We start from the raw sequence: 20,010 nt of genomic DNA, 5'->3' as shown, positions 1-20,010 counted from the left end.
TTCGGAAGAAACACCTGAATCTTAAGCCTCTTTTAGAGAGGATAAAAGTGTGTCTTATACTCTGAAAAATACAGTAATTCTTTGGATATAGGTAAGAAATTATGACGACAATAAAATATTACAATTCTTCCCCCCATCAATATAAATCCAACGAAGGAAGGAAGGAAGGAAGGGAAAGAAAGAAGGAAGGAAGGGAAAGAAAGAAAGAAAAAGAAGGAAGGAAGGGAAAGAAGGAAGGAAAAGAAAGAAAGAGAAAGAAGGAAGGAAGGGAAAGAAGGAAGGAAGGAAGGGAAAGTAGGAAGGAAGGGAAAGAAAGAAAGAAAGAAAGAAAGAAAGAAAGAAAGACTAACTTCACATATGCTTACACTCAGGCTGCAGACAAACACAGACAGCTTTTAACAACTAACTGTCCACATTTTAGCCCAAGAAAAAGAAAAACAAAACCCAAACTTTTCCTTCACCATTTTTTTAGAACAACGGCTACAACAACAAAAGGAACATTTGTTTGACAGGGACTTTATTACCAATAAAGGAAAAGCATTTCTTTCTTTTTTAAAATAAAGTCCTTTTTTTTCCTTCCTCCCTAACAAAAAAGATTGGCGGCTTTCAGCGAGTTTGAAACTTCGGACACCTTTCAGGGATCTTCTGCAAGACTTCCTGGAGAGGCCAAACTTTCTTCCATGCCTTGCTCCATTCTGGATTCCGCCCGAGGAACTTTGATGAGTTCCGAGTCTTTTTCCCCCAAAGTCCCTATGACGCTCGATCGCGCCGTCAACGTGCTGTACCGACGCTTTTTCAGTTTTTTCGGGACGGCCATTTCGTCCCCGCTGGCCACGTAACCAAACCATAAAGGCGGCTCGTCGTCGTTATATTCATATTTCTGCAGCTTCGGCGCGTAATGTGAAACAGCCCATCTGAAATAAAAATGCATGCACTATTCAATGCCTGGGGAGGACAAAAACAGCTTCCCCTGCTCCCCGGAAGCCCTCTGGAGGCCGGAAACGGCCTGTTTCTGAACTTCTGGTGGGCCCAGTAGGCTCGTGTTTCATGGAAGCCGAAACGCCCTCCCAGAGCCTCCGCGTGAGCCAAAAGTCAGCTGGCTGGCACAGAGATGCACGTTGGAGCTGATCTAGGGTAATCCAGATTATCTCAGGGACCGCCTTCTGCTGCACGAATCCCAGCGGCCAGTTAGGTCCCATCAACTAAACAAGATCACTTGGCGGGACCCAGGGGAAGAGCCTTCTCTGTGGCGGCCCCGGCCCTCTGGAACCAACTCCCCCCAGAGATTAGAATTGCCTCCACCCTCCTTGCCTTGCGCAAGCTACTTAAAACCCACCTCTGCCGCCAGGGGGAATTGAGATCCTCTTTCCCCCTAGGCCTTTACAATTCTATGCATGGTATGTATGTATGTATGTTCGGTTTTTATATTAATGGGTTTTTTAAATCGTTTTTAGTATTAGATTAATATTGTGCACTTTTTTATTGTTACTGTTAGCCGCTCCGAGTCTCCGGAGAGGGGCGGCATACAAATCCAATAAATAAATAACTAAAATAAATAAATAAACGGCTCATGTGCCAGCAGATATGTCCCCGTGTTCCACCTGTGGCACCTGTGTCATAGGTTCACCATCAATGCTCTAGAAAATGGAACTCGCCAGCTCATTAATTATGGGTAGTTCTCGACATAACATAACTGAGCCCAACATTTACCTGTTGCTTGTCGAGACAGTAGTTAATTGAACTTTGTCCCATTGTGCAGCCCTTCTTGCTGCAGTTGTTAAGTCAGTAACAACAATTGCAAAGTGGACCTGGGTTCCCTGTTGACTTTGCTGCTCAAAAGGTCACAAAGTGCGATCACATGACCCTGGGGGCGCTGCAACTGTCATATGTACATGCCAGTTGCCAACTGTTTGAATTTTGGTCACATGACAACGTCGATGTTGCAATGGTCGCTAATGTGAAAAACAATCTTAAGTTCCTTTTTTCAGTGTCTTTTAAACTTCCCAGCAGCCCCTAAATGAATAGTTATAAGTCAAGGAATATCTTTATGTTATCTAAAAGGAATTTTTTTGGCTGAATATTAATTCAGTTAGGAATATCAGCAGAGAATATAGAAAAGTTCATACGATTTTGTAATAGAAATTGGATTAAATGTTAGAAGTCATTTTTTTAATATAAATATACATAAATATAAGAAAGTAAGGTTTAAACGCCTGGATTGGTAACAGTTGTTCTTTTTTTATTCAATAGTAGATATGTAGATTTGGTTTTTTTAAAAATATTTCTTTATTTTTATTAATTAGGAGGTTATATAAGGGTTTTTGTTTGTTTTTGTATATAATTTTTATTTTTATTTTCAAATTTTGTTACAAACAACAATAAAACATGACAAAGTGTCAAAACAATAATTACACAGTTATATAATAAATCATTTTTGATTCACAGGTCATTGGATTCATAAGAAATTATACAGTTTCATAGGCTTTTATGAAAAATTCCCTTCATCAGAAATAAATAACATATATTTGAGGTGTAGTTCTACCCTTTGAAGCGAACATATTATTTTTCCTTCCTTCATCATCTGCTCTTTAAATTTGGAGTGTCCGCAAGGATTTTTGTTTTGTTAAAGAAAAATATATAAGAAGTAGAAGAAGGCACGACGGCTTATATAGATTTGTAAGATGAGAAGCATAATGAATTAACATTGTTAAAAAGAAATTAATGGTAAATTTAATCAGAAGAAAATTAGTCGCCTAGATGTCAAAATTAGAGGCCGAGGTTTGGGAGTTTGATATGTACCAAAAGTAAATAATTTGGAATTAGAAATTTATTTTTGGGATTATTCATGACTGACTAATGAGATGCTGTTTTTTTGTAACATGAATAGAAGGTATTTTGAAATGTACAGTGGTACCTCTACTTACGAACTTAATTCGTTCCGTGACCAGGTTCTTAAATAGAAAGGTTTGTAAAAAGAAGCTATTTTTCCCATAGGAATCGATATAAAAGCAAATAATGTGCGTGATTGGGGAAACCACTGTGAGGGTGGAGGCCCTGTTTCCTCCCAGGAGATTCCTAAAGAGGCCCCACAGAGGCTTCTCCCCGCCTTTTCTGGCCCTGTTTTCTCCAAGAAGATTCCTAGAGAGGCCCCACAGAGGCTTCTCCCCGCCTTTTCCGGCCCTGTTTCCTCCCAGGAGATTCCTAGAGAGGCCCCATGGAGGCTTCTCTCTGCCTTTTCCGGCCCTGTTTCCTCCCAGGAGATTCCTAGAGAGGCCCCATGGAGGCTTTTCTCTGCCTTTTCCAGCCCTGTTTCCTCCCAGGAGATTCCTACAGAGGCCCCACGGAGGCTTCTCCCTGCCTTTTCCGGTTACAGTTTTGGAGGCTCAGGTTTGTAAGTGAAAAATGGTTCTTGAGAAGAGGCAAAAAAAATCTTGAACACCCTGTTCTTATCTAAAAAAGTCCGTAAATAGAGGCGTTCTTAGGTAGAGGTACCACTGTATTGAAAAACTTTATATGGAGGAAATTTTTTTAAAAAATTATATCCTCCCCCCAAAAAAAGATAAATGGAATTTTGTTTGTTTGTTTAGGGAATCTACAAATTTCTCTCGGAGAGCCTCTTACCGGGTAATGCCTACACAGTACATCATCTTAAGTATTCGGAGTTGAAGGCAACCTTTCGACAGGCTTCTTAGGGTTTTGTCGGTAATGTTTTTGCAACCAGAAATGTCCAGATAGTGCAGGAAAGGGCAGCTTGCAGCTAACAACTGAAGCCCGGCATCGTTGATCTGTCAATCAAACAAACCGTTGCACAGAATTAAAAGCTGTAAGCGATTCCAGCGTTCGAACAGTGAACGGAAATCTTGATTTAGAAGAAGTTAGCTTAAAAGTCAACGTTAAGAAACCTAAGATCATGGCTGCCCGGGAAGCCCCGAGTCTTCGGAGAGGGGCGGCATACAAATCTAAGTAATAAATAAATAAATAAATAAATAAATAAAACCGCAAAGGACCAGCCCGTGGTGCCTCTACCAATGAAAATGGAGCTTATGATGGCCGCACGTGGCACGCTCCTGAGCTCTGTTTTTGATGGCAGGAGGCCATCCCAGCCAAAAAATGGAGCTCAGGAGCCCGTTTTTGCTGGCAGAGTGCTTGGGCCACCAAAGGTGCCCTCGACACAAGTGACGCTATTCTGGGCACATACCCCCTACCCAGTAATGGGCAGCCAAAATTTTTTACTGCCAGACTGTGGGTGTGGCTTGTTTTGTGGGTGTGGCTTGATGGTCATGTGACTGGGCAGTAGTGGCTTGCTGACCCTGTGACCAGGTGGGAGTGGCTTCAACGATCATCATCGTTCAAGTGAACTGTTAAGTCCTCGACTTGCAACCTCGCCAGTGTCGCTCGCTGGGGTGACAGTTTGCTTCCCGTTTCCCGCAATCTCCTTCCTGGGTTGCCCCCCCCTCCTCAGGCTGGGTAGCTAGGCGAACGGGTGCCAATCAGCTATTGAGAAAAGAGGGGGGAGGAAATGGCCCCCCTGCAATTCCTGCCGCTTTCCGAGGAGGAGGAGGATGGGAGGGGAGGATAGTCAACTAAAGCTGTGCGCACAGCTTCATTTCTGCCAGTGGAACTGCATTCCACCCCATCCTGCCTGCTGCCCACTCCTGCCCCTGCCCCCCTCCAGAGGTCAAACACAATCCTGATGCGACCCTCAATGAAATCAAGTTTAATACCCCTGGATTAGGGTATCTCACTTTGACAACTATAAGACCTGTGGACTTCAACTCCCAGAATTCCCCGTGGCTTGCTCGGGAATTTGGGGAGTTGAAGTCCACAAGTCTTAAAGTTGCCAAGGTTGGACTTATTATTGATTATTATTATTTATTAGATTTGTATGCCGCCCCTCTCCGTAGACTCGGGGCAGCTCACAACAGTGATAAAAACAATACATAATGACAAATCTAATAATTAGAATCTAAAATAGCAATTATGCATATAAAAAATCTAAAAGAGAAACCCCAGTAAACAAAAGCATACATACAGTCATATTGTGCACAGAAACTACATAGGCAAGGGGAAAGTGTCTCAGTTCCCCCAAGCTTGACGACAGAGATGGGTTTTGAGGAGTTTACGAAAGGCAAGGAGGGTGGGGGCAGTCCTAATCTCCGGGGGGAGCTGATTCCAGAAGGTCGGGGCAGCCACAGAGAAGGCTCTTCCCCTGGGTCCCGCCAGATGGCATTGTTTAGTTGACTGGACCCAGAGAAGGCCAGCTCTGTGGGACCTAACTGGTCGCTGGGATTCGTGCGGCAGAAGGCGGTCCTGGAGATAGTCTGGTCCGGTGCCATGAAGGGCTTTATAGGTCATAACCAAAACTTTGAATCGTGACCGGAAACTGATCGGCAACCAATGCAGACTGCGGAGTGTTGGAGTAACATGGGCATATTTGGGGAAGCCCATGACTGCTCTCGCAGCTGCATTCTGCACGATCTGAAGTTTCCGAACACTCTTCAGGGGCAGCCCCATGTAGAGAGCATGACAGTAGTCGAACCTCGAGGTGATGAGGGCATGAGTGACTGTGAGCAGTGACTCCCGGTCCAAATAGGATTGCCCTGCTTTTAGACAGGATAGCTGTAACCCAGGGGTGAAATGCTGTGGCCACCGGTAGTTCGGAGAAGTGGTAGCAGCGGCAGCCACCCAGACACTGCTATTTCTGTTTATTAACCCCTTGAGCGCTCAAAGCCACCTGCACAGGCGCAGGGGGTAAAAAATGTTGCACTTCCGACCCAGTAGAGAAAGTAAGTAGATTTCACCGTTGGGCGAACCCAGTCTGCCATTCTCATGACCTAGAGCACTGATGGCAAATCTTTTTGCCTTCAGGTGCCGAAAGAGTGCATGTGCGAGTGCCCACCCCCAGAATTCAATGCCAGGGGGAGGGCAAAACAGCTTCCCCCAACCCCTAGAGGCAGGAAACGGCCTGTTTCCCAACTTCTGGTGGGCCCAGTAGGCTCGTGTTTCGTCCTACCCAGTCTCCAAAGGCTTCCCTAGAGCCAGGGGAGGGTAAAAACGTCCTCCCCCATTCTCCCCGGAGGCTCTCTGGAAGCCAAAAACGCCCTCCAAGAGCCTCTGCGCCAGCCAAAAATCAGCTGGCCGGCACACACATGTTGGAGCTGAGCTAGGGCAACAGTTCGCGTGCCAGCAGATATGGCTTCATGTGCCACCTGTGGCACCCATGCCATAGGTTCTCCATCACTGACCTATGGCACAAGTGTTGGCAAAATATGTAGAACCAAGGGACAGGGATTCAACAATAAAGTTGTCACACAAGAGTTGACATTTAATTCTCCATCTGAAAAAGGAGGGAGGATATTATTATTACTATTATTATTATTATTATTATTATTTTTATTATTATTATTATTATTAATTGGATTTGTATGCCACCCCTCTCCAGAGGGGGATCTCCATGTGCCAAAATTATTACTCACGAAAAGTTCTTATCCCTTTAGATGGGGCAGATTTGACACAATTCTGGAAAAGTGGTTTTTTTTATTATTCGTGACAAGCATCAGGTATCACGCTTTCCATAACGTACCTTGAAACAGCCCATCAGAATGAGACATGTGAGTTTGCGACAATTCATGGCCAAATGTTTTAATCCAGAATTTGATATATGCCGGCAGAAAGACAAATCAACATAGTCTAGTTTTCTCAAGTCAGCACTCAACACCTAGAACATTAAGTTACAAAGATGTACGATTTTATTATGTATGTGTATTAACTAGAGATCTTATCTATTATGTTAATTTACATATCGTTAAAGAACCATTTTCCACTTACAAACCCGAGCCTCTGAAACTGTAACTGGAAAAGGCGGGGGGAGAAGCCTCTGTGGGGCCTCTCTAGGAATCTCCTGGGAGGAAACAGGGCCGGAAAAGGCGGGGAGAAGCCTCCGTGGGGCCTCTCTAGGAATCTCCTGGGAGGAAACAGGGCCGGAAAAGGCGGGGAGAAGCCTCCGTGGGGCCTCTCTAGGAATCTCCTGGGAGGAAACAGGGCCGGAAAAGGCGGGGAGAAGCCTCCGTGGGGCCTCTCTAGGAATCTCCTGGGAGGAAACAGGGCCAGAAAAGGCGGGGAGAAGCCTCCGTGGGGCCTCTCTAGGAATCTCCTGGGAGGAAACAGGGCCGGAAAAGGCGGGGAGAAGCCTCCGTGGGGCCTCTCTAGGAATCTCCTGGGAGGAAACAGGGCCGGAAAAGGCGGGGAGAAGCCTCCGTGGGGCCTCTCTAGGAATCTCCTGGGAGGAAACAGGGCCGGAAAAGGCGGGGAGAAGCCTCCGTGGGGCCTCTCTAGGAATCTCCTGGGAGGAAACAGGGCCGGAAAAGGCGGGGAGAAGCCTCCGTGGGGCCTCTCTAGGAATCTCCTGGGAGGAAACAGGGCCGGAAAAGGCGGGGAGAAGCCTCCATGGGGCCTCTCTAGGAATCTCCTGGGAGGAAACAGGGCCGGAAAAGGCGGGGAGAAGCCTCCGTGGGGCCTCTCTAGGAATCTCCTGGGAAGAAACGGCCAGAAAGGGTGGGGAGAAGGCTCTCTGGGGCCTCTCTAGGAATCTCCTGGGAGAAAACAGGGCCAGAAAAGGTGGGGAGAAGCCTCCGTGGGGCCTCTCTAGGAATCTCCTGGGAGGAAACAGGGCCTCCACCCTCCCTCTGGTTTCCCCAATCGCACGCATTATTTGCTTTTACATTGATTCCTATGGGAAAAATTGCTGCTTCTTCCAAACTTTTCTACTTAAGAACCTGGTCATGGAACGAATTAAGTTCGTAAGTAGAGGCACCACTGTACTTATATAAGAATGACAGGGACTGTTATGAAAGGAAATCTCAAAACATTAACACAGACAATCCAAGAGTCATAAATGTGAAATCTGTATGGGGTTCTTTTACCTTTATTCCTGTATCAGAAATCAGCCTACACTCCGACAGAACAACCTCCTTAATTTTGAAATGCTTGCCAAGGCTCTCCAAACACTATAAACGTTTTCAAACAATGTTAGTGTAAGTAGCAATCTCATACAAAAATAATTATTAGGCTGATCGAATCGTAAAATACACCCAAACATTGTAAGTTGGGAGAAGAAGGAAATTGGTGTTGGGAATTTTAAAAAAGGAAATTGGCCGGGTGTAAGGTCCATCCTCTGCCCCTTATTCAAGAAAGTAAAGACTCTTGAAACTTGGTGTTTCAAAAGGAACCTTTTATTGAAAAGGGGTGATCACAGGACGAAATCAAAGGGCCCCCAGGCAATACAGGTAGGATAAAAGAAAGTTAGAAACCCCTCCCAACAGTTCAGTGTGGAATCGGCCAATCTGCAGGTGTGAAGATAATAATAATAATAATAATAATAATAATAATAATAATAATAATAATAATAATTTATTAGATTTGTATGCCGCCCCTCTCCGAAGACTTATTGTACCGGCTGCTCTGAGACAGTGATGAAGGCAAAATACATTCACCTCCAGGGATGGGATGGGATGGGACAGAATTAGGAATAGGAATAGGAATAGAACAGAACTTATGGAATGGAATGGAACAGAACAGAATAAAAACAAGGGAATGGAATAGGAATGGAATGGAATAGAAATTATGGGATGGAATGGAATGGAACAGAACAGAATAAAAACAAGGGAATACTTCAGGGACCGCCTCCTGCTGCACGAATCCCAGTGATCAGTTAGGTCCCACAGAGTGGGTCTTCTCCGGGTCCCGTCAACCAAACAATGTCGTTTGGCGAGACCAAGGGGAAGAGCCTTCTCTGTGGCGGCCCCGGCCCTCTGGAACCAACTCCCCCCAGAGATTAGAATTGCCCCCACCCTCCTTGCCTTTTGTAAGCTTCTTAAAACCCACCTCTGCCGCCAGGCATGGGGGAACTGAGATCCTCTTTCCCCCTAGGCCTTTACAATTTTATGCATGGTATGTCTGTATGTATGTTTGGTTTTTATATAATGGGTTTTAACTGTTTTTTAGTATTGGATTATACTGTTTTGTTACTGTTGTTAGCCGCCCCGAGTCTGCGGAGAGGGGCGGCATACAAATCCAATAAATAATAATAATAATAATAATAATAATAATAATAATAATAATAATAATAGGAATGGAATGGTATAGAAATTATGGAATGGAATGGAACAGAACAGAATAGAAACAAGGGAATGGAATAGGAATAGAAATAGGAATGGAATAGAATAGAATAGAAATCATGGAATGGAATGGAACAGAAACAAGGGAATGGAATAGGAATGGAATAGAATAGACTATGGGATGGAATGGAACAGAACAGAATAGAAACAAGGAAATGGAATAGGAATGGAATGGAATAGAAATAATGGGATGGAATGGAACAGAAGTTAGAAACAAGGAAATGGAATAGGAATGGAACGGAACAGAATAGAATATGGAACGAAACGGAACAGAATTCTTTATTGGCCAAGTGTGATTGGACACACAGGAAACATTACAATGATCCACAAAACACACACATATTCAAGAAACCATCCCTAGTAAATACATTATCAGTCTTCTGGGTCCTCACCTGATCAGTGATGTTTGTTCGTGAAACATTGAGAAAGGCTAACATAGGCATCGTTGCCATAGCCTGAAAACCAGTATCCGTCACGAGTTGGCAATGGTGCAAATTCAAGTAAATTAGATTTGGGCACCTAAAAAGGCAGGATAAGGAAGGTTGAAAAGGTTCTTACTTCATCCTCGACTTACCAACATACTTGAACCCCAAATTTCTGTTGCTAAGCGAAACAATTGTTCAGCGAGCTTTTTTTGTCCCATTTTGCGACCTTTCTTGCCACCGTTGTTAAACGAATCACGGCAGTTGATAGGCTAGTTACACATCAGAATTTTGATCTCACTAATGGTAATTAGTGAGGCTGCTATAAATATAAATATAAAGAGCAGCCTGTGGGTTTGGCCATTGTGGAGGATTATCTGATCGTTGTGTTTCGTGCCTGCCTTGCTGACTTCGACCTTTGTGTGCTGATTTTTCCCCGCTTTGAAACTAAACCAGAGCAAAGTGTGTTTCACTTTGTGAAAGGAGGACTGTGAATTGCCTCACAGCTGCAAGCTAAGTATCTCGGAACTGATAAGGGACTTGTACAAATTACCAGTTTGTTTGGAGATGTGTGCTCTTTGCTATACAAAAAGAGTGCTTTGTTTATTTGCATTTTTCGGTATAAAGAACATTGTTTTGAATTTTCAAACGTGTGTGTGTGTGAAATTGTATCTGTGTAGAAACATAGAAACATAGAAGACTGACGGCAGAAAAAGACCTCATGGTCCATCTAGTCTGCCCTTATACTATTTCCTGTATTTTATCTTACAATGGATATATGTTTATCCCAGGCATGTTTAAATTCAGTTACTGTGGATTTAGCAACCACATCTGCTGGAAGTTTGTTCCAAGGATCTACTACTCTTTCAGTAAAATAATATTTTCTCATGTTGTCTTTGATCATTCCCCCAACTAACTTCAGATTAGTTCTTGTGTTCACTTTCCTATTAAAAACACTTCCCTCCTGAACCTTATTTAGCCCTTTAACATATTTAAATGTTTCGATCATGTCCCCCCTTTTCCTTCTGTCCTCCAGACTATACAGATTGAGTTCATTAAGTCTTTCCTGATACGTTTTATGCTTAAGACCTTCCACCATTCTTGTAGCCCGTCTTTGGACCCGTTCAATTTTGTCAATTGGACAAAATAAATAAATAAATAAATAAATAAAATAAATTTTCCGGAGGATTCTACCAGAGAGCTCGACAGAACATGTATGTACACACATAAACACGCACACACAGCTCTTCTAAAATTATACACATTCAACCTCATTTACTGCGATAGGAGAAACATATCCGGAGCCCAGAAGGGGGAAAAAGTTTTTTAAAAATCAAATTTTTGCTACCGGTTCCGCATACCTGACCATTCCCGTAGGGACCCATCACTGCACATGCACAAACACACATACACAAAACCTTTTGGACTTTGTAGCCCCTACGCACTCCTAAGGATCTTGGAAGACGTTTTAGAACCTTCCTTTCCTTGGAATGGAGATCTTTTTCATTTTAAGGGTTTCATTCCTTCCGAGTTCTGGCATTATACTAAAAAAAAATCTGTTTCGATGAATTAAATGCAAGTCAGTTTAAAATCCGGAGTGACATTCAGGCTTTGTGCATGTGAGGTCTATGCCGTTTTGCAACACTAAGGAATCTTTGTGTGCTACCAGTGAAGCTTCACGGAATCATATTTGGATTAATGTTTTCCCAGCGAGAGAGACAGAAAAAAAAAATTTGGTCTGACCCTCAGGATCGGTGTAAATGATGCCAGAGCTACATGAAAGACATCCATTCAGCCTGCTGCTTCCACCCTGGGATGATTCAAAACTAAATATCTTATGGCTTTAAGCCCCCAACCAATTTTGTAAAATAATTATTATGAACTCTAACACCTAGTGTGGTCCTTGTTGACTTGAGTCATGACCAATCGGCCATGGATTTCTGTAAATGATGCCTCACTATTATCTATCATTCCATCTATCTATCTATCTGCCTGCCTGTCTGTCTGTCTGTCTGTCTGTCTGTCTGTCTATCTATCATCTATCATCTATCATTCATTCTACCATCATCTATCAGTCTATCATTTATCATTCTATCTATTTATTTATCTCTATCTATCTCTATCTATCTATCTATCTATCTATCTATCTTTATCTATTTATCTATCTATATTCTATATTATCTACCTATATCTATATCAATCTATCAATCGATCTATTTATCTATCTACCTACCTACTTGTCATCTATTATGTATCATTTTATCTATCTATCTATGTCTGTCTGTCTGTCTGTCTGTCTGTCTCTGTCTGTCTGTCTGTCTGTCTGTCTATCTATCATCTATCATTCATCCTACCATCATCTATCAGTCTATCATTTATCATTCTATTTATTTATTTATCTATCTCGATCTATCTCTATCTATCTGTCTATCTTTATCTACTTATCTATTTATCTATCTATATTCTATATTTATCTATCTATATCTATATCTATCGATCTATTGATCTATTTATCTACCTACTACCTACCTACCAGTCATCTATTATGTATCATTTTATCTATCTATCTATCTATCTATCTATCTATCTATCTATCTATCTATCTACCAACCTACCTACCTACCTATCTACCTATCTATCTATCTAGTTATCTCTCTAGCTACCTACCTACCAAGACAAATTCCATGTGTGTCCAATCACACTTGGCCAATAAAATTCTATTCTATTCTACTCTACTCTACGGTACTCTATTCTATTCTATCTTCTATTATGTATCACTCTATCTATCTATCTACCTACCTACCTACCTACCTATCTATCTATCTATCTATCTATCTATCTAAGAGGTCAGTAATGTTTTTCTTTTACTAGTACCATATACTGTATATAAATATTATATCTTTGTATACTATCAATACGTACTTGACAAAACAAATAAATTAATTCTGGGAATTGAAGTCCAAATATCTTCAAGTTGCCAAGGTTGGGAAACACTGCACTTATGCAAAGATTTAAGACAACGAAATTGCTGCTCCCCAGTGTTATGTACGTTAATCTTTGTTTTGGGACCGAGCTAGTTAAAATGAGTAGGTTTCAGAAACACTTCTTTAAGAAGGAGTGCTAACAACCCAAGGATTCCCAGGAATATAAATCCTTCCATCCTCCACCATTTAATCAGAAGTGAAACACCTTCAAAGAAAAGCCCAAAAAGTCCAGTTGCTTTATGAAAAAGCACTTTTGGAACAATCATGGCTGAGTGACTGAGAATCTCCATAAACTGAATCGCCATAAACACGTCTTTAAAAAATTCCTATGCTAAGTACTGTTGTGGTTAGCTCTGGCCCAGCTCCTGCCCCAAGGAATGTGCAGGTGGGTGTGGGGGAAACATTCACATGCTGCAGGCCTGTTTTGCTCCCGATGGAATCTGCCGACAAAGCCTCCTTTGACCAAGGAAGCGTGAGTGACAGGGAAGAGGGGAGTTTGGCAGACAGCCCAGGAGGAGATCAATCATCTGTATCATCCTTGGATTCTGAACAAGAATTAATGACACATCCACGCATGCGTAGAGTGAGGCATACGAGACAACAACTGAAGGATTATTACAAGAGAAAATGAGGCCACCTGTGGTTGGGTGGGGCTGCTGTAATTAGTGCTACAGATAAAAAGAACAGCGTGCTGGTTTAGCCTTGTGGCAGTTTATCTGATTCATTGTTTCATCAAGATCGTGGTTTTTGTGCTGTTCAAGATTGTGTGTGGACTCTCTGGACTTTAGAATTGGATTCGATTACCCAGTTATTGGGTGAGCAATTGGATTGCATTTAACCTGTGCCTTGTGTGTACCAGAAAATCCCTTTGACATTTAAAAAGGGAGCTTTTTCTGTTTATAAAAACTTTTGGGTTTTCCTTTTATCGTGTGGTGTGTGTCTCCCTGGACTAATTACCCTGTAATTACGGGCGATTGAAACACGCCAGCAGAACAAGTACCAGCAAATAAAAACCACCTTACAATGTGATACCTTTCAGATAGTTTCACGAGGGCAATGTCAGAGACATAACAATTCGCCAAACTGAGTTCTTTTAATTTTGAAGCTGAAGGACTCTCGATAAATGCTTTGATTCCTGAATCGCCGATTCTGAAACACGAATAGAAAATACTTATTCTTACCTTAGCCATGTTTCTAAAATTACGTTTTAATATTTTTTTAGTATTTGAATGCAAGGCGATAAATGCTATTTTGAATATATAGCAATCGATGTCAATCTTCACAGAGAGATAAATTTCTAAAAGAAATGCTACCCGGACAATTTCTGTTAATATTTCAACTAAGTTTAGACAGATTGGAACTTTCTCTGTAGGTTAGCCAGATTATTAACAGCATGATTCATATTTATTAAAAATATCACTTTCCTAATCACATTTGCTTTCAAGGAATTCTATTTAAAGTTGCAGCTACAGGGCTGTTTCATTAAATTTCTAAAACAGAGAACAACGTAATAAAATACCATAATTTACCCTCACCAAAGCTAATTTTAAATGCACGTAGCAATCAATAGCCAATATTCAGTTCGCAAATTCAGTATTGCTATTCTGACTATGAGGGTCCCTCAAAATTATATACAGTGATATTTGTCTTACAAACTTAATTGGTTCTCGGACAAGGTTCTTAAGGTGAAAAGTTTGTAAGATGAAACAATGTTTCCCATAGGAATCAATGGAAAAGCTATTAATGTGTGCAAGCCCAAAATTCACCCCTTTTGCCAGCCGAAACGCCCGTTTTTGTGCTGCTGGGATTCCCCTGAGGCTCCTCTCCATGGGAAACCCGCCTCCGGACTTCCGTTGCCAGCGAAGCGCCCATTATTGTGCTGCTGGGATTTCCCTGCTGGGATTCCCCTTCAGCATCACAAAAACACGGAAGTCCAGAGGTGGGGTTTCTCATGGAGGGGAGCCTCAGAGGAATCCCAGCAGCGCAAAAACGGGTGCTTCGCTGGCAACGGAAGTCAAGAGGCAGGGCATCCCAGCTGCGGCGGTGGGTTTGTAAGGTGAAAATAGTTTGTAAGAAGAGGCAAAAAAATCTTAAACCCCAGGTTTGTATCTCGAAAAGTTTGTATGACGAGGCATTTGTAAGACAAGGTATCACTGTATATATATACTGCTCAAAAAAATAAAGGGAACACTCAAATAATACATACTAGATCTGAATGAATGAAATATTCTCGTTGTTGTTGTTGTTGTTCTTATTACTATTATTATTATTATTATTATTATTATCTTAGTTATTCTTCTCAGCTCTTTTTGCAAAGTCTCAACATCTTTTTTGTAATGTGGTATCTAAAAGTGAATGCAGTATTCCAGGTGTGGCCTTACTAACGTTTTGTGGAGCAATACTAATACTTTACATGATTTTGATTCTATCTTTATATGGTGCTGAGTTGCAGGCAAAATGGTTTGCATATTTTTGCTTTACGATTATCCTGGGTTTTTTTAAATTTCTTTCTGACACAGATGTAATGCAACGACCTCAATACTTCAGAATGAATTTTAAAAAATCAATTCCATTCAAACAAATGATTCCATCGTGTAACTATAACCATACCTTGCGCCGGATAAATTGAGGATAATGATATGATCCAACGGGGCAATTAACTTGAGAGCTACATCTGTTATTTTCGGGCAATCGGCCAGACAAATTTTATTTATTCCCGGCCAGAATTTGCTGATGATTTTGAAACTGGCATCTGTAATATGGTTACTCCCTGTTGACACAATGCAGCATCAGGTCACTTTAACCCAGCATGGAAAACCTATTTCAACCCCTTGAAACTGAGCGAGCGAGCACGCAAAACGATAGCAAAGTTGTTTACAAACCACCAGTGGTCAGATCTAAGTTTGACACCCCTGATCTAAAGGGTGAAAGGAAATGGGATTGTTCTTTAAAAATGACATGTTTTTATTGCTACCTTTTTATTACTACATTACTATTATTACTACTAGAACTACTGTATTTTTCAGAATATAAGATGCACCAACAGATTTACAACACAAGAGCACACAACAGATTTAAACTTAATATTAACTGCTCCAAACTTGACTGTAAAAAATATGACTTCAGTAACCGAGTTGTCGAAGTGTGGAACTCATTACCGGACTCCATAGTGTCATCCCCAAACCCCCAACACTTTACCCTTAGATTATCTACGGTTGACCTATCCAGATTCCTAAGAGGTCAGTAAGGGGCGAGTACAAGTGCACTAGAGTGCCTTCCGTCCCCTGTCCTATTGCTCTCCTATATCTCCTATACCTTTCTTATATTCCTATATCTCTTCTTCTGTTCTTTCATTGATATGTTCTATTACTATACCTTCTTTTCTATTATTTCTTAGATATATTTTACTATGAGCATCTCCTCTATAACCTTCATCATGTATTTTACGATGTGTATATAGATATATACCCACTAAAACTCTCATTGTGTATTGGACAAAATAAATAAATGAATAAATAAAATAAAATAAATTAAAACCCACCTCTGACGCCAGGCATGTGGGAATTGAGATATTCTTTCCCCCTAGGCCTTTACAATTTATGCATGGTATGTTTGTTTGTTTGTTTGTATGGATGTTTAGTTTTATAATAAGGGTTTTTTAGTTGTTTTTAGTATTGGATTTACATGATGTTTTTTATTACTGTTGTTAGCCGCCCCGAGTCTACGGAGAGGGGCGGCATACAAATCCAATAAATGAATGAATGAATGAATAAATAAATAAATAAATAAATTTTAACCCCTAAAAGAGGCTGAAATTTGGGTGCGTCTTATACTCCGAATGTAGCTTTTACTAAACTTTTTTTTAGCCCTCGCAAGATGCTAACGCCATCTTCCATGCTTTGCTAGCTAAGCGATCTTCCCTTTGCCTGCTTCTTTCATTGCTGCTCCCTCCGACCATCAGCAGAGTCTTTTTTCAGCCCAAACAGTGAAGCAATCTTCCGTGCTTTGCTAGCAAGCGATCTGCTGCCTTTTTTTCAGCCCTAAAGAGGTGCTAATATTGAAGTGATCTTTCGTGCTTTGCTAGCTAAGCAATCTTCCCTCTGCCTGCTTCTTTCAATGCTCCGACAACCAGCTGAGCCTTTTTTCAGCCCTAACAGTGAAGCAAACTTCGGTGCTTTGCTAGCAAGCGATCTGCTGCCTTTTTTTCAGCTGTAAGAAGATGCTAACGAGTGAAGCGATCTGCTGTGCTTTGTTAGCGATCGTCCCTTTGTCTGGTTTTTCTCATTCTCTCTGAAGAGAAAGAGAGAAGTGAAGTGTTTTAGAAACTGTTTTTTATCCCCAACCAAGGATAAAAAGCAAGCATGCGGGCTCAAAACCAGCAAACTAATGTGCTGAAACTGACCAGCCTAAAGACTAGCCAGATGAATACCTGATAGGCAGATTAATTTTTCTTTCTTGTTTTAATAGAAACATAAAAACATAGAAGATTGATGGCAGAAAAAGACCTCATGGTCCATCTAGTCTGCCCTTATACTATTTCCTGTATTTTATCTTAGGATGGATCTATGTTTATCCCAGGCATGTTTAAATTCAGTTACTGTGGATTTACCGACCACATCTGCTGGAAGTTTGTTCCAAGGATCTACTACTCTTTCAGTAAAATAATATTTTCTCATGTTGCTTTTGATCTTTCCCCCAACTAACCTCAGATTGTGCCCCCTTGTTCTTGTGTTCACTTTCCTATTAAAAACACTTCCCTCCTGAACCTTATTTAACCCTTTGACATATTTAAATGTTTCAATCCTGTCCTCCCTTTCCCTTCTGTCCTCCAGACTATACAGATGGAGTTCATGAAGTCTTTCCTGATACATTTTATGCTTAAGACCTTCCACCATTCTTGTAGCCCGTCTTTGGACCTGTTCAATTTTGTCAATCTCTTTTTGAAGGTGAGGTCTTCAGAACTGAACACAGTATTCCAAATGTGGTCTCACCAGCACTCTATATAAGGGGATCACAATCTCCCTCTTCCTGCTTGTTATACCTCTAGCTATGCAGCCAAGCATCCTACTTGCTTTTCCTACCGCCCGCCCGCACTGCTCACCCATTTTGAGACTGTCAGAAATCACTACCCCTAAATCCTTCTCTTCTCAAGTTTTTGCTAGCACAGAACTGCCAATACAATACTCAGATTGAGGATTCCTTTCCCCCAAGTGCATTAATTTACATTTGGAAACATTAAACTGCAGTTTCCATTGCTTTGACCATTTATCCAGTAGTCAAAGCAATGGAAACTGCAGTTTAATGTTTCCAAATGTAAAAATGTTTTCCTCCCCCTAAAGGTGCGTCTTATACTCCGAAGAACACAGTACTGTTTTTCACCAACCTTGAATCTTCAGTTTAACCAGCGGACAGGTTTTTAATGCTTGGACACCAATGTCAGACACGTGTGGACACTCATTGAATTCAACCGATTCGATCCTTTGGCACTTTGCCACCAAAGCCTTGAAGAGAGGAGGAAGTAATTCTATTATTATTATTATTATTATTATTATTATTATTATTATTATTATTATTATTATTATTATGTCAGTACAACACAGCAAACGAGATCACTCTGCTGGATTTCGTATTTCATCACCAGTCGGGCGTTTCCCAAGCACCTAGGACTGCGTGATGAAGCGGCGAATTATGTTTGCCAATCCCAGTAAAGTGGCCTTTTGCAATTGACAGATGGAGATTTTGTCAATTCCAATGGTTTTCAAATGTCTGCTGAGATCCTTTGGCACTGCGCCCAGCGTGCCAAGTACCACTGGGATCACCTTCACTTGCTTATGCCAGAGTCGTTGCAGCTAGATTTTTAGATCTTCGTATTTCACTAATTTCTCTAGCTGCTTCTCCTCACTTCTGTTGTCCCCTGGGATTGCGATGTCGATGATCCATACTTTCTTTTTCTCCACAATCAGGATGTCTGGTGTGTTATGCTTCAGAATTCGGTCAGTCTGAAGTCGGAAGTCCCACAGTAGTTTTGCTTGCTCATTTTTGACCACTTTTTCGGGCTTATGATCCCACAGTTCTTTGCCACTGGTAAATGGTAGTTCCGGCACAAGTTCCAGTGGATCATCCAGTGGATTATTATTATTATTATTATTATTATTATTATTATTATTATTATTATCATCATCATCATTATTATCATTAAAATTATTATTATTAATAATATTAATAATATTAATATTATTATTAATATTATTATTATTTATTAGATATGTATGCCGCCCCTTTCTTTAAAACACCTTTGATAAAAAATAAATAAACAAACTTAATTTCCTATGCTATTGCATACGAATTAATATTGCCATCCCCATTTCTCGGGTTAATCACTGACCAGTCCTTGGAACAACTATTTTGGCAAAACAGATTAAATTTAACATCTGGTTTGCCCAAACCAGACCATGTTAGGAATATCAATCCTGAGTGATCTTTAATTGTAGTACCATATAAGGTAAAAGTTGAAATGTATTACCATATAAGTTAATGTAGAATGTGAAGCATACTCAAGCTGAATCATTGGGTGTGCACTAAATGTGATTGGGCCAGAGCATTATAATATGCAGATCAACTTCACCGTTTCCTGTTGGTTGGTTGTGGGTCTTGTTGGTTGTTTGCTATTGATGGTGGTGGTTGGAGCAGTTTGAGCGTGAGTTAGATATTGAGTAGAACTGAGATAGCGATACGAAGAAAGCTGGATAGGTTTAGTATCTACTAGAAACCTGGATTGGTTTTGTATCTACTTGTAACCTGGATTGGTTGAATACAGTGGTACCTCTACCTACGAATGCCTCTACTTACAAACTTTCTAGGTAAGAACCATGTGTTCAAAACTTTTTTGCCTCTTCTCAAGAACCATTTTCCACTTACAAACCTGAGCCTCCGAAACTGTAACCGGAAAAGGCAGGGAGAAGCATCCGTGGGGCCTCTCCAGGAATCTCCTGGGAGGAAACAGGGCTGGAAAAAGTGGGGAGAAGCCTCCGTGGGGCCTCTATAGGAATCTCCTGGGAGAAACAGGGCCTCCACCCTCCCTGTGGTTTCCCCAATTGCACGCATAATTTGCTTTTACATTGATTCCTATGGGAAAAATTGCTTCTTCTTACAAACTTTTCTACTTAAGAACCTGGTCACGGAACGAATTAAGTTCGTAAGTCGAGGTGCCACTGTATCTACTTGTAAGTAAGCTGAATATAGCTGATGTAATGTTCCTGTGTATATGGAAGACTGAAGATAATTTTCACTGAAGAGTAAACTACTGTTTTATACAAACGTGTCTTCATTCATTTATCTAGTTCATTAAAGTGCCACAGTATATTTCGATACCTTATCTAGTCCTCCTGCGTTATATATCCTACTTATATATATCTGGACAGTCCAAAC

At 41.1% G+C, this 20,010-nt stretch overlaps 1 protein-coding gene across 2 annotated transcripts in view; it reads right to left on the bottom strand.

Moving 5' to 3' along the window:
• Positions 1-500: 500 nt before the first annotated feature.
• FBXL13 (F-box and leucine rich repeat protein 13) overlaps positions 501-20,010 on the bottom strand; it is a 75,719-nt gene continuing 56,209 nt past the window's right edge. For both annotated transcript variants that reach the window (XM_070755127.1, XM_070755128.1), the window contains 8 exons: positions 17,966-18,083; positions 15,193-15,352; positions 13,615-13,731; positions 9,569-9,695; positions 7,923-8,006; positions 6,584-6,718; positions 3,622-3,785; positions 501-914 (listed from right to left, as the gene is read on the bottom strand). In XM_070755127.1, the coding sequence (XP_070611228.1) occupies positions 635-914; positions 3,622-3,785; positions 6,584-6,718; positions 7,923-8,006; positions 9,569-9,695; positions 13,615-13,731; positions 15,193-15,352; positions 17,966-18,083 (1,185 nt within the window). In that variant the 3' untranslated portion in view covers positions 501-634. The remainder of the gene's footprint in view (positions 915-3,621; positions 3,786-6,583; positions 6,719-7,922; positions 8,007-9,568; positions 9,696-13,614; positions 13,732-15,192; positions 15,353-17,965; positions 18,084-20,010) is intronic.

Source organism: Erythrolamprus reginae, chromosome 6 (assembly GCF_031021105.1).
Source record: "Erythrolamprus reginae isolate rEryReg1 chromosome 6, rEryReg1.hap1, whole genome shotgun sequence".
In the NCBI taxonomy this organism is placed as follows: Eukaryota; Metazoa; Chordata; class Lepidosauria; order Squamata; family Dipsadidae; genus Erythrolamprus; species Erythrolamprus reginae.
The sequence above is the reverse complement of the archived record's forward strand: the minus strand, read 5'-3'. Positions and strand labels throughout refer to the sequence as shown.